Here is a 14,252-nt window from a genome sequence, read left to right as displayed (position 1 = left end):
AATGGCTAGAAATGTAAGGAGGTGTGACAAAAATTTCTTCAGGTATATTAGTGAAAGGAGGAAGACTAAAAAGGGAATTGTGAGACTGAAAGATGCTGCGAACCGCTATGTAGATAATGATGAAGAAAAAGCAAATTTGCTAAGTAGATACTTTTGTTCTGTTTTCACAAAAGAAAATCCTGGAGAAGGACCACGATTGACTGGCAAAAGCACAAATGAGAATGGAGTGGATAGAGCACCGTTCACTGAAGACAGTGTGTATGAACAACTTGAAAATCTAAAGGTGGACAAAGCCATGGGACCAGACGGGATCCACCCCAGGATATTGAGGGAGCTCAGAGAGGTTCTGGTGGGTCCTCTTAAAGATTTGTTTAATAAATCCTTGGAGACGGGAGAGGTTCTGTGGGATTGGAGAATGGCGGATGTGGTCCCTCTTCACAAAAGTGGTGATAGGGAAGAAGCTGGAAACTACAGGCCAGTAAGCCTCACTTCGGTTATTGGAAAAGTAATGGAAGTGATGCTGAAGGAAAGGATAGGAAATTTCCTGGAAGCCAATAAGTTACAAGATCAGAGACAACATGGTTTTACCAAAGGTAAATCGTGCGAAATGAATCTCATTGAATTCTTTGACTGGGTGACTGGAGAATTGAATTGTGCTATAGGCATAATCTACTTAGATTTCAGCAAAGCTTTTGACACGGTTCCCCACAGGAGGCTCTTGAATAAACTTGACAGGCTGAAAATAGGACCCGACGTGGTGAACGGGATTAGGAACTGGTTGACGGACAGACGCCAGAGGGTGGTGGTTAATGGAATTCGGTTGGATGAGGGAAAGGTGAGTAGTGGAGTGCCTCAGGGATCGGTGCTGGGGCCGATTCTGTTCAATATATTTGTGAATGACATTGCCGAAGGGTTAGAAGGTAAAGTTTGCCTTTTTGCGGATGATACTAAGATTTGTAACAGAGTGGACACCCGGGAGGGAGTGGAAAACATGAAAAAGGATCTGCGGAAGCTAGAAGAATGGTCTAAGGTTTGGCAATTAAAATTCAATGCAAAGAAATGCAAAGTGATGCACTTAGGGAGTAGAAATCCACGGGAGATGTATGTGTTAGGCGGTGAGAGTCTGATATCTACGGACGGGAGAGAGGAATCTTGGGGTGATAGTATCTGAGGATCTGAAGGCGACAAAACAGTGTGACAAGGCAGTGGCTGTATCTAGAAGGTTGCTAGGCTGTATAGAGAGAGGTGTGACCAGCAGACGAAAGGAGATGTTGATGCCCCTGTATAAGTAGTTGGTGAGGCCCCACCTGAAGTATTGTGTTCAGTTGTGGAGGCCATATCTTGCTAAGGATGTAAAAAGAATTGAAGCGGTGCAAAGAAAAGCTACGAGAATGGTATGGGATTTGCGTTACAAGATGTATGAGGAGGGACTTGCTGACCTGAACATGTATACCCTGGAGGAAAGGAGAAACAGGGGTGATATGATATAGACATTCAAATATTTGAAAGGTATTAATCCGCAAACAAACCTTTTCCGTAGATGGGAAGGCGGTAGAACTAGAGGGCATGAAATGAGATTGAAAGGCGGCAGACTCAAGAAAAATGTCAGGAAGTATTTTTTCATGGAGAGAGTGGTGGATACTTGGAATGCCCTCCCACGGGAGGTGGTGGAGATGAAGACAGTAACTGAATTCAAACATGCTTGGGATAAACATAAAGGAATCCTGTTCAGAAGGAATGGATCCTCAGAAGCTTAGCTGAGATTGGGTGGCAGAGCCGGTGGTGGGAGGCGGGGCTAGTGCTGGGCAGACTTCTACGGTCTGTGCCCTGAAAATGGCAGATACAAATCAAGGTAAGGTATACACAAAAAGTAGCACATATGAATTTTATCTTGTTGGGCAGACTGGATGGACCGTGGAGGTCTTTTTCTGCAGTCATCTACTATGTTACAATGTTATTATATCATGGACAGCTACCAAGAAAAACAGCTGGATCCTGGACCAGATCAAACCTGAACTCTCAGTTGAGGCCCAAATAACCAGATTAAAACCTATTTTGGACATATTGGGTGGATTCAGAAACTGGCGCTCAAAAGTTGGCACTGAAAAAAAATAATTGCTGAATGGTGTTCTATAATGGGTGTTCTGTGATTGGCGCCCTTTATAGAATAGTGTGTAACACCGGTATCCGCACATGCTTTGGGTATGAGGAGTTACACCAACACCATGTGTAAATACCGGCATGCAAGTTGGATGTGGATCCGCACTATTCTATAACACTGTGCTTATTTTAAGGGAACACCCCTGACCTGCCCATGCCCTTCCAATGGCCACATCCCCTTTGTAAATCAGCGAGGAAGCAGTCACTATTCTATAAATGGGCGTGTAACTGTGTTTTTGCATGGATCTGCCATTTTTGCCTTGTTTCGGCACCTCACATCTGTTAGAATACTTTTCCACACTAAAAATTCAGCACAGAAGTAGCACCTAACGTTCAGCACCAAATATAGAATTCCCCTGATTATGCGCCAACCAGAATCCTTAGAGAAGAGCTTTATGGGTGGCGAGGTTGGGTCTATAGTGTAATATTTATTTTAATGAACCATGTTATATAGAGTCTACAGTGTTCTAGACATTACCCATCATGGAGCAGGAACATTTATATCATGATTTTTGTTGCACTGATTCTATGTCATAGCCCAGGCAATTTATACGTGCTCCTGTTTTGCAGACAGGATGACACCACGTCAGAGTCTTTCTAGTAGGACTGGAATGATCCAGAATAGATACTTACTTGTCTTTGAAGTCATCGACAGAATCCATCATGCCCGTCAACTTGGACTGAATATCATTATTCTCTTTGTTGATTTTAGTCACATCTTTAAGAAGTTTGCTGATATATGTCTGGTAGAGGGGCTCCATGTCTATCTGGTTGGACTGAGAGATTTCCTGTTCTTGCAAGTGGGTCCATCTGTCTTCAAGCATTTGCTTCTGCTGCTCTAAAATCTGTAACTGCAGTGCCAGAGACAGAGAGAAAGAGAGACAAAGAGAAGAATGTCACTGGTAGAATGTTGATTGAACAAGTAGATAATTCTATAAAGAGCTGCCTAAATTTGGGCAGTAACACATGTAAATACCACTGTTCTAAAAAGAGCATGAAACATGCAGTTTGCTAACAGGATGGCTAACCCCAGTGCATTTTGTCTAGCAAAAAAGGTGCCGATACTCAAATGCCAGGCCACCCTTCAGGGGTGGAGTGATCATTGAGGGACCCACCCTACAACAGCCAGGACCTCTGCAACCAGTCATAGAATCTATGACAAGGCAGAATTTGTATGTAGAACCTGAGCTCTTTCATTAAAATATGAGAACCATGGGTCAAGTTTAGCAGACAGTGGAAAAGGTGCCGGTACTCAGTACCCCCAAGTACCCCCTCAAAAAAGCCCTGGCTAACCCAGACTATGGGGAGCTATGAAAAATCTTACAATTTAAACAAACGAGGTCTCAAAACTCAAAGACCAAATGTGTCAGTCTATCCTCAAAGCGGTTCCCAGATATTATCATTGGCCTCACTAAATTATCTATCTCCAGAAAAAAAGAGAGCAACAAAACAAAAAAAAAACAAAAACTGAGAAAAAAGTTGCTAACTAAAAAAACTGGAGAACAATAGCCAAAACCCACACAGTCTGTTTTACTCATCAAAAAAATCCCCCAAATATCCACATCAAATCCCCAAAGTTCCAACACACACCACTAGTAGTTCATGACTTATATCAAAATAAAGTCCCACAAATACTTAGCTTGACTGAAGAGATATCTTTTCCCAATATCAGCTCCTCAAATTGCCTCTATTCCAGTGCATAAAGGAACTCAAAGTGTTGCAGAATATGGACAAGTTCCAGCAGTTCAAAACCCTGTCAAGGGCCACTTGCTTCGCGAACCCACTGCTTCAGGAGGATGATTTTCTATTTTTACTCACTTGTGGCTTGCATTTTGTTGAATTTTAGTGAGTATTGTGGTGCCATTTAAAACTTGTAGCCATTTACATACATATGGACATTAACTTTATTTTGTGTGGATATTGTATGGAAATTTTGAATAACTTGAAAAGTGACATTAATAAAATTGAGAATACTGTGGCAAGGAATTTTTTCTGACGAATGATGTGCCTTCTGTAAGGCTCTCTGATACAATATTTTGGGTCGGAAGCAGTCACTGAAGTCTTTTTCTCCTTGACCATTAATTATAATCTCTCATATAGAATAATTGGATTTTCTATTTTTACTCACTTGTGGCTTACATTTTGTAAATGGCTACACCCAATTCTGTAGGTGCATGCTTTTCTCTGCAGGTGGGATTCACATGGGTGGAGTCGGGGAACAGATTCCATAAAATGGTGCTGAAAAAATCAGCACTGAAAAATTTAAGCATTGAGCATTATTCTGTAGAAGATCCACATCCTTTATAGAATAACACTAAGCACATAAACAATGTCTTACTTTAGGCACTGGCAATTATGCCTGCTGAAAGCAGTTATAAATGCTGGTGCCTAAAGGCCCCTTTTACCAAGCTGTGGCAAAAGAGGGCCTGCATTGGCATCGGTGCATGTTTTTGATGTGTGCCGAGGCCCCCTTTTACCGCAGCAGGTAAAAGGTAGGTCTTTCTTTTTTCAGGAAATGGCAATGTGGCAAGTGAAGCATTTGCTGTTCGGCTGTTTCAGGGGGAGCCCTTACCGCCACCTATTGAGGTGGCGGTAAGGGCTCCTGCGCTAACCCGGTGGTAACCGAGCAGCGCGTGGCACTGCCTGGTTATCTCTGGGTACACACCAGCGCTACAAAAATAAAAATATTTTTGTAGCACTTGATATGACGTGCACTGGGGTAGCCCAGTGGTACTTCCTTTTTAGTGAGCAGTAAGCCCGCATTGAGCTTACCGCCACTTTATAAAAGGGGACTTGAATTAGGTGCTGATCGTCTATTCTGTAACAATGCACATGAATTCTGGAAATGCCCCCCCCCCCCCCCCGAAATGCCACTGCCCACACCTCCTTGAAATTATGCACTATAAGAATTCCACGCACAGCGTTATAAAATACAATGTGCATGTATCTCCCAGCTAAGGCCAATTAATGCCAGTAATTGGTTATTAGCAGCCAAACATTGGTGCTGATTGGCTCATTAATCAGTTAAGTTGCACGTGCAAATCAGCAATGAGCACTGATTTGCACGTGCAACTTCAGTCACCTTGGACCCTGTTTACTAAGCAGCGTTATAGGTGCATTAACATTTTTAACGTGCATTAAACATGTACATGCCTACAATATCCCTATAGGCGCCTACATGGTTAGCACACACGCTAAGTGTAGATGCGCTAAAAACACTAAAGTACCTTAGTAAACAGGGCCCCATATTTATTTATTTATTGCATTTGTATCCCACATTTTCCCACCTCTTTGCAGGCTCAATGTGGCTTACAATACATCATGGATAGTGGAAATATATTAGAAAATAGACAATTAGTGTTGATAATGATAGAACATGATAGTAGTATAACAAGCAGGAGTTCTAAGACAGTTCTGAATATATGTGGAGAAGTTGAGTATGTTCACATTGGTTGATCTTTGTGGTATGCCTTGTTAAAGAGATGGGTCTTCAGCAATTTGCGGAAGTTCGTTAATTCGTAAATCGTTTTTAGGTTGCGCAGCAATGCGTTCCATAACTGTGTGCTCAAGTAGGTAAAGTTTGACGCGTGCATTAGTTTGTATTTTAGACCTTTGCAGTTAGGGAAGTGCAGATTAGGGAATGTGCGGGATGATCTTTTGGCATTCCTAGGTGGTAAGTCAATCAGATCTGACATGTAGGCTGGTGCATCTCCGTGAATGATTTTATGGACTAGGGAGCATATTTTGAACGTGATGCGTTCTTTAAGTGGGAGCCACTGTAGTTTTTCTCGTAGGGGTTTTGCACTTTCATATTTTGTTTTACCGAATATGAGTCTAGCTGCAGTGTTCTGGGCTGTCTGAAGTTTTGTAATTATTTGCTCTTTACAGCCGGCGTTGAGTGCGTTACAGTAGTCCAGATGACTGAGCACCAATGATTGTACCAGGTTACGGAAAACAGTCCTTGGGAAAAAAGGTCTTACTCTTTTTAATTTCCATATTGAGTGGAACATCTTTTTGGTTGTGTTTTTCGCGTGGCTTTCGAGTGTTAAGTGTCGATCAATGGTAACTCCAAGGATTCTTAGGGTGTCCGAAATTGGAAGGTTCAGATTAGGTGTATTAATGGCGGTGAATTTGTTCTTGTTATGTTGAGAGGTGAGTATTAGGCATTGGGTTTTTTCTGCATTAAGTTTCAGCCGAAATGCATCTGCCCATGAATGCAAGATCTGGAGACTTTGGTTGATGTCATTGGAAATTTTCTTTAGATCTTGTTGAAATGGGATGTAGATCGTTACGTCATCTGCGTATATGTATGGGTTGAGGTTTTGGTTTGATAATAGTTTGGCCAAGGGTATCATCATTAAGTTGAATAGAGTTGGCGAGAGGGGAGATCCCTGTGGGACTCCGCATTCAGGCATCCATGTGCCTGAAGTAATCGAGTTAGATGTCACTTGGTATGATTGTGTAGTTAGGAATCCCTTGAACCAATTGAGAACGTTACCTCCAATTCCGAAGTACTCAAGGATATGTAGTAATATTCCATGGTCGACCATGTCGAAAGTGCTTGACATGTCAAATTGTAGAAGTAGTATGTTTTTTTCCATTTGCAATCATATGTTTGAATTTGAAGATAAATTATAAAATGCTATAGATTATGTGCCTATCTCTCGAATCTGTGAGTAAGCATTTATACCAGCTCTATGGCTGGCATACTGTAATTGCTCATACCTAAACACATATACCTGTATATTTATTTATTTAAAATATTTCTATTCCGCTTAGTCCACAGTTCTTAGTGGATTACAGTAGTAACATACACAATTAAAATAACCAAATACTTAATATGTAATAAAAGACGTACAATGAAACAAATTCACAAGTCATACAAAACAAACTCCACATCATATCATAACAATTGAAAGCTAGTCCCAGCCTTTACTCAGCTCTTATGAAAATGCCTTGTGAAATAAATAAGCCTTAAGCTGCTTCCTAAAGGAGAGAGATGGATCAATTTTCTGTAAGTCAAATTGGCAATGAGTTCCATAAGGTGGGACCCAAATTTAGAAGACCTAAGGCCAAGTAAATTAACAGTAGGAAAACTAGGAAAGTAGGTACCTTGTACCTGCATATAATATATGTAAACTGCTTTGGTTGTTCCACACAGAGATGGTATATGAAATTCGTGATCATTTCCCTTGTATAGAACAGGCTTCTAATAGTACCGTTTATAGAATTGCTCTCCAAGTGGATTATTTTATAACTGAGCACAAACCTAAAGAGTACATGCTTATTTCCTCCTGGGCAGATACCAGTGAATTTTTGAAAGAAAAGCACGTAAAAGTTATGTAACATAACACAGAGGGGAATAATCAAATGGCGCCGGCGAAATTGATGGCCGGCCATCTTCGGGCCTGGCGCCGTAAGTGGGCGGAGCCAAGCGTATTTTCGAAATACACTTGGCGCTGGCCAAATCGCTTGCCGGGTTTAGAATAGGATCGCTGAGTTTAGATGAGATGGCCGGGTCCGATTTTCAGCCATAATGGAAATCGGACCCGACCATCTCAAACCCGGCGAAATGCAAGGCATTTGGCCGTGGGAGGAGCCAGCATTTGTAGTGCACTGGCCCCCCTGACATGCCAGGACACCAACTGGGCACCCTAGGGGGCACTTAAAAAATCTTAAAAAAAAAAAACAAAATTAGCTTCCAGGTGCATAGCACCCTTCCCTTGTGTGCTGAGCCCCCCCCCCCCCCATATCTCTAAGGGGTGAAGGGGGGCACCTACATGTGGGTACAGTGGGTTTGGGGGGGGGGTTGAAGGGCTCAACATTAACCACCACAAGTATAACAGGTGGGGGGGATGGGCCTGGGTCCACCTGCCTGAAGTGCAGTGCACCCACTAAAAACTGCTCCAGGGACCTGCATACTGCTGTCAGAGAGCTGGGTACGACATTTGAGGCTGGCAAAAAATGTTTAAATTTTTTTTTGTGTGTGGGAGGGGGTAGGTGACCACTTGGGGAGTAAGGGGAGGTGATCCCTGCTTCCCTCCGGTGGTCATCTGGTCAGTTGGGGCTCTTTTTTGGGACTTGGTCCTAAAAATACATGGACCAAGTCTGCCCGACGAAATACTTGTTCGACCCGGCATTTTATTTTCATAATAAGGTGAAGCCGGCCATCTCATAACCCCACCCCGCTCCGCCCCCTTCCCATCTTCGCTACCGTATCATCACGCCCCCTTGAAGGTTGGCTGGCGCCGCGACAAAAAAGCAATTGGGGCCGGCCAAAATCGGCTTTCGATAATACCGATTTGGCCGAGATTGAGAGATCGCCGGCGATCTCCCGATTTGTGTCGGAAGATCACCAGCGATCCCTTTCGAAAATAAGCCTGATAGTAACATAGTAGATGACAGCAAATAATGACCTGTACGGTCCATCCAGTTTTAAAATTGAGGTGCATATGGCAACATACTTCACTAGTAGAGCACAACTTATTACAAATTTATTTCATTTGTGTAGTTTCAAATATTTTTGTTTTTAAAACATTTTTATGTTGTTTTTTCTTGTTATTGTAATTTCTTCTTTATCTTTGCCTTTTCTTCTTTCACCACTGTTATGTTTTCTTCTCTCTCTCTTCATCCATCATCCAACTCTGCTATCCAATTATCTCAAATCAGAAAGACCAACAATTTAGTCTTGTAAGTCAGGCTGGCTGAACATTAGGCAAAACTAGGCATTTGCCTAGAGAAGCAGCTTCGGGGAGGGGAGGGGGTACTAAAAAGCTGCTGTACTGAAAGCAAAACAGTATGGTTTATGGTTTATTGAATTTACCAGTGTTTCATAAAAATATAATAAAACAGTACGCAATCAAAAATTACTAGAACGAGAAAAGAACACTATTTCTTATAGAAAGGGGAGTCAATACCAAAGCAATAAAACATTAATGGGCCCTTTAACTAAGCTGTATTAGATGCTAACACATGTCTAATGCAGTTAAAAATTCAGTATCACAGGATGCGCTCGGGTGTGCTGCAGTAACTTCCAAAGGTGCAATGCATTAATCATGCAAAAAAAAAATTTTTAGTGCATGGATTCCGTGTGAGCCTCTACCACCTACAAACCATGGCCATTAATACAAAAAATAGAAAACAGGCCATTTTATAGCCATGATAAATATAGCCTTAGTTTGTGACAAAGACCCACATAAGGGCATGCTAAGGTCATTTTTTTACCAAAGCTTTGTAAAAGGACCCTGAGAGACTGAGACTGCACAAATTCAAAGAAATGAGGAGGTACTTTTACCAGCAGGAGGAGTGAGCAGTTTTGAAATAGCCCATTTACCGACATTATTCTGGGAGGGGTGGTGTTGGCAGGGGGCCAAGGAGCCTTAAAGTTAATTGGAGGGGGCACAAGGTTAAAGGTTTGCCTAGGGCACCTTACACCTGCCCTGTGTGCAGCCATAGAATTCGGCCCGTAAGGGAAAAAGCAAAGGAGGTTGTCAAGGGGAGAGCAATTTTCAAAGCAATTCCGGTAAATTCAGGTAATTCAGGTAAAACAGTCTTTTATTTGCAGAAATGGGTTCTTCAAAAACAACCCACTCTAAGTGGGGGTGATTGTAGGCTCTTTCGAGCAGAGACTGTCTCTTCATGTTCAAGTGTACAGTGCTGCGTACGTCTAGTAGCGCTATAGAAATGATAAATAGTAGTAGTAGTAGTAGTAGTAGGTATGCACATTGTTTCATAACGTGTGTATACCCCCACCGAGGGGAGACATTCTTGGGATAGGGTTAGGGCACAGACCAAAGTATGTGCATATGTGTATTTTCAAAAGTGCCCTTGTTTTGATGGGATAAAGTACCCCCAGAAAAAGGAAGTGCAGGTATCATTGACCAGTTTATCATTTGGCAGTTTTAAAATGAAAACATAGAAACAGAGAAAAATGTAGGCAGATAAAGACCATATAGCCTATCCAGTCTGCCCATCCATGCCATCTAGTCTCCCTAACACTCCCTTAGAGATCCTATGCACTTGTCCCAAGCACTCTTGAATTCAGATACTGTTTTCAACTTCACCACTTCCATTGGGAGGCCATTCCATGAAGGGTTACTTCTGAGTCTGTCCCCTTTCATCTTCATCCTATGCCCTTCATTCTAATATAAACGTGTGTATTTCCTTTAAAAAATTGGTAAAAAGTCTCCAAGTACCCTCAGACTTTGCAACAATGCGGGCAGTATGAAAATTGCAAAATACAAATATTATTTATTTGGATTTAGCTCACACCTTTTCAGTAGTACTATATTTCCTTGATTCTAAGATGCCCTCCCACTTTGTATACAAGGGGGAAAAAAAACACTCGCTAGATGTGGTGTATTTGGATTTTAGCAAAGCCTTTGACACGGTTCTGCACAGGCGACCGATAAATAAACTGAGTGTCCTCGGTATGGAACCTAAAGTGACTAAATGGGTTAAAAATTGGTTAAATGGAAGGAGACAGAGGGTAGTGGTAAATGGAGCTTACTCTGAGCAAAGGGATGTTATCAGTGGTGTACCATGGGGGTCGGTCCTCGGGCCGGCTGTTTTTAACATCTTTGTGAGTGATATTGCAGAACAGCTGTCTGGTAAGGTTTGTCTCTTTACAGATGATACCAAATCTGTAATAGGGTGGACACCTCGGAGAGTGTGGATGACATGAGGAGGGAACTTGAAAAATGGTCCAATAATTGGCAACTAAGATTTAATGCTAAGAAATGCAGGCTCATGCACTTGGGTTACAAGAATCCAAGGGAACAGTACAGTATAGGAGGTGAAGTGCTTCCATGTATGAAAGAAGAGCGGGACTTGGGGGTGATTGTGTCTGATGACATTAAAGTGGCCAAACAGGTAGAAAAGTGACAGTCAAAGCCAGAAGGATGCTTGGGTGCTTAAGGAGAGGGATGACCAGCAGGAAAAAAAGAGGTGATAGTGCCCTTGTATAAGTCTCTGGTGAGACCCTATTTAGAGTACTGTGTGCAATTGTGGAGATCGCACCTACAGAAAAATGTAAACAGAATGGAGTTGGAGCAGAAGGTGGCTCCACAACTGGTAAGTGGTCTCAGTCATAACACATATAGGGACAGGCTTATGAACCTCAACATGTATACGCTGGGAGAGAGGCGAGAGAGAGGGGATATGATAGAAAATTTTAAATACCTCAGTGGCATTAATGTACAGGAGGTAAGCCTTTTTCAAATAAAGGAAAACTCTGAAATGAGGGGGCATACAATGAAGTTTAGAGGAAATAGGCTTAGGAGGAATATATGAAAATACTCTTTCACGGAAAGGGTGGTGGATGCGTGGAATGGCCTCCTGGTGGAGGTTATGAAGATGTGAACTATGTCAGAATTTAAGAAAGCATGGGACAGGCATGTGGGCTCCCTTAGGAAAAGGAAGAATTAGTGGATACTGATGATGGGCAGACTGGATGGGCAATTTGGCCTTTATATGCTGTCGTTTCTATGATTCTAAGATGCCCTTGATTCTAAGAGAACTACCTTCATTTTCAAGTGAAGTACAATGGGAGTTGTACTTCTTGGGTGGCAGCATGGTTGGGCCTTCATGCTACAAGCTCATTCATGCAGTAATACTTCAAGAATGATCTGAATAGAAGCGCTTAGTGGGATATTACAGACAGTGTTTGTGGGAAAAGAAAAACTGGGAATATTTTCATTATGCCTTGTGTTCCATATAGAGCTTGAATTCTGAAATGCCAAACCCAACAGTGTCATGGTAAAGCACAGAGGTTATGCCCCACTGTGATAATGGCACATGTGTTTGCAACAATCTCTTATTTCACGATCAGGTTCTATCCTCAGGTGAATGAAAAAAATACTGTCAAAGAATCAACATTTATACTGCAGAATAGAAAGGTGGCTTTGTACAAATGTGCCTTAGGTGTATAAACCTTTGCTTCTAGAAAATATTTCTTGACTAGGACTACCAATATGCAAGTCACTTAACCCTCCATTGCCCCATGTAAGCCGCATTGAGCCTGCCATGAGTGGGAAAGCGCGGGGTACAAATGTAAAAAAAAAAAAATGTTTCAAGGTATCAGGGACAGGTGGAGCCAGTCTGCATTGCAGCTTTAGATCTGTAATTCTTAGTTTCATAATAAATAGAAATAAAACAAAACATAGAAAAGAAAATAAGATGATACCTTTTTTGTTGGACTAGTAATACATTTTTTGATTAGCTTTTGAAGGTAACCCTTCAGATCAGAAATCATAAGATTTCTCTGCATCTTTGCTGAATACTTGCTACCTTTATTACTATATTTAAATGTGCTGTGCACTGGTGTCTATGCAAGGCTTTGCCAATGGTTAGATTCTGTTCAAAACTCAATTTTGCATTGTGCACCCAAAGAGCTAAAGCCTAGCTAACCAGTGTGCAGAGCCTAGTAGACTTTACCGCATGGAACAGATGGGACAGGAAGCACTGAAAGCAATCCTTGGCCTCAGCAGCATTCTGTTCAGTGACTGCCTTGGCTACAAACCTATGGAAGCCATTTTAGAAGCCTTGCACTGCAGTTCTAGATTACATATGTGTGTAATTTATTTATTTATTCACTTAGTTTATCTAGAGCCTTGGTCTTCATTCCCAGTTATTGAGCCACCAATGAGTTAGGTGAATATGCATAAGAGAGATTTGCAGACAAGGGTGGCAGTAGAGAGTGGATGCCAAGATGGTGTCCTAGACAGTCACGCTACAAGGAGCTCTGAATTTTTCTGCTATTATTGCCTTACTCACTGTTGTTGCAGGGTTAAAAAAAAAACCTTTAAGATGGTGAAGCAAAAGGGGAAGGCAAGGATTTTTCATAAGAACATAAGCATTGCCATTCTGGGACAGACCGAAGGTCTATGATGCCCAGTTTACTGTTTCCAACTGTGGCCAATCCAGGTCACAAGTACCTGGCAAAATCCCAAAACAGTAAAACAGATTTTATGCTGCTTATCCAAGAAATAAGCAGTGGATTTTCCCAAGTCCATCTTAATAATGGCTTATGGACTTTTCTTTTAGGAAAGTAGCCAAACCTTTTTAAACCCTGCTAAGCTAACTGCTTTTACCACATTCTCTGGCAATGAATTCCAGAGTTTGTTTATACGTTGAGTGAAGAAATATTTTCTCCGATTTGTTTTAAATTTACTACTTAGTATCTTCATTGTATGCCCCCTAGTCCTAGTATTTTTGGAAAGAGTAAACAAGCAAATCACGTCTACTCATTCCACTCCACTCAGTATTTTATAGACCTCTATCATATCTGCCCTCAGCTTTCTCGTCTCCAAGCTGAAGAGCCCTAGCTACTTTAGCGTCTCCAAATAGGGAAGTTGTCCCATCCCCTTTACCATTTTTGTTTCCCTTCTCTGTACCTTTTCTAATTCCATTATATCTTTTTTGAGATGTGGTGACCAGAACTGTGCACAGTATTTGAGGTGCAGTCACACCATGGAGTGATATAAAGGCATTACAATTTTCTCAGTGTTGGTTTTTTGTTACATTTGTACCCCGCGCTTTCCCACTCATGGCAGGCTCAATGCAGCTTACATGGGGCAATGGAGGGTTAAGTGACTTGCCCAGAATCACAAGGAGCTGCCTGTGCCTGAAGTGGGAATCGAACTCAGTTCCCCAGGACCAAAGTCCACCACCCTAACCACTAGGCCACTCCTCCACTCCTTTCCACTCCACTCCTAATAATTCCTAACATTCTATTTGCTTTCTTAGCTGCCGCTGCACACTGAGCATGGAGTATCAATGTATCATCAATGATGACACCTAGATCCTTTTTCTGGGCAGTGACTTCTAATGCTGAATCTTGCATCATGTAACTATAGTTCAGGTTCCTCTTTCCCACATGCATCTCTTTGCACTTGCTCACATTAAACGTCATCTGCCATTTGGATGCCCACTCTCCCATTCTCATAAGATCCTCATGCAATTTTTTAGAATTCTTTTGCAACTTAACAACTTTGAATAACTTTGTGTCATCAGCAAATTTAATTACCTCTCTAGTTACTTCCATCTCTAGATCATTTATAAATATATTAAAAACAGCAGTCCCAGCACAGACC

General features: G+C 41.8%; 1 protein-coding gene across 1 annotated transcript in view; it reads right to left on the bottom strand.

Moving 5' to 3' along the window:
• LOC115466749 (keratin, type II cytoskeletal 80-like) overlaps positions 1–14,252 on the bottom strand; it is a 73,061-nt gene that overhangs the window by 47,090 nt on the left and 11,719 nt on the right. The window contains 1 exon segment of the mRNA XM_030198218.1: positions 2,794–3,011. Coding sequence (XP_030054078.1) covers positions 2,794–3,011 — 218 coding nt within the window.

The sequence above is a fragment of the Microcaecilia unicolor genome, chromosome 3, assembly GCF_901765095.1.
Source record: "Microcaecilia unicolor chromosome 3, aMicUni1.1, whole genome shotgun sequence".
NCBI classification, from domain to species: domain Eukaryota; kingdom Metazoa; phylum Chordata; class Amphibia; order Gymnophiona; family Siphonopidae; genus Microcaecilia; species Microcaecilia unicolor.
This window is presented reverse-complemented; position numbering and strand designations above follow the sequence as displayed.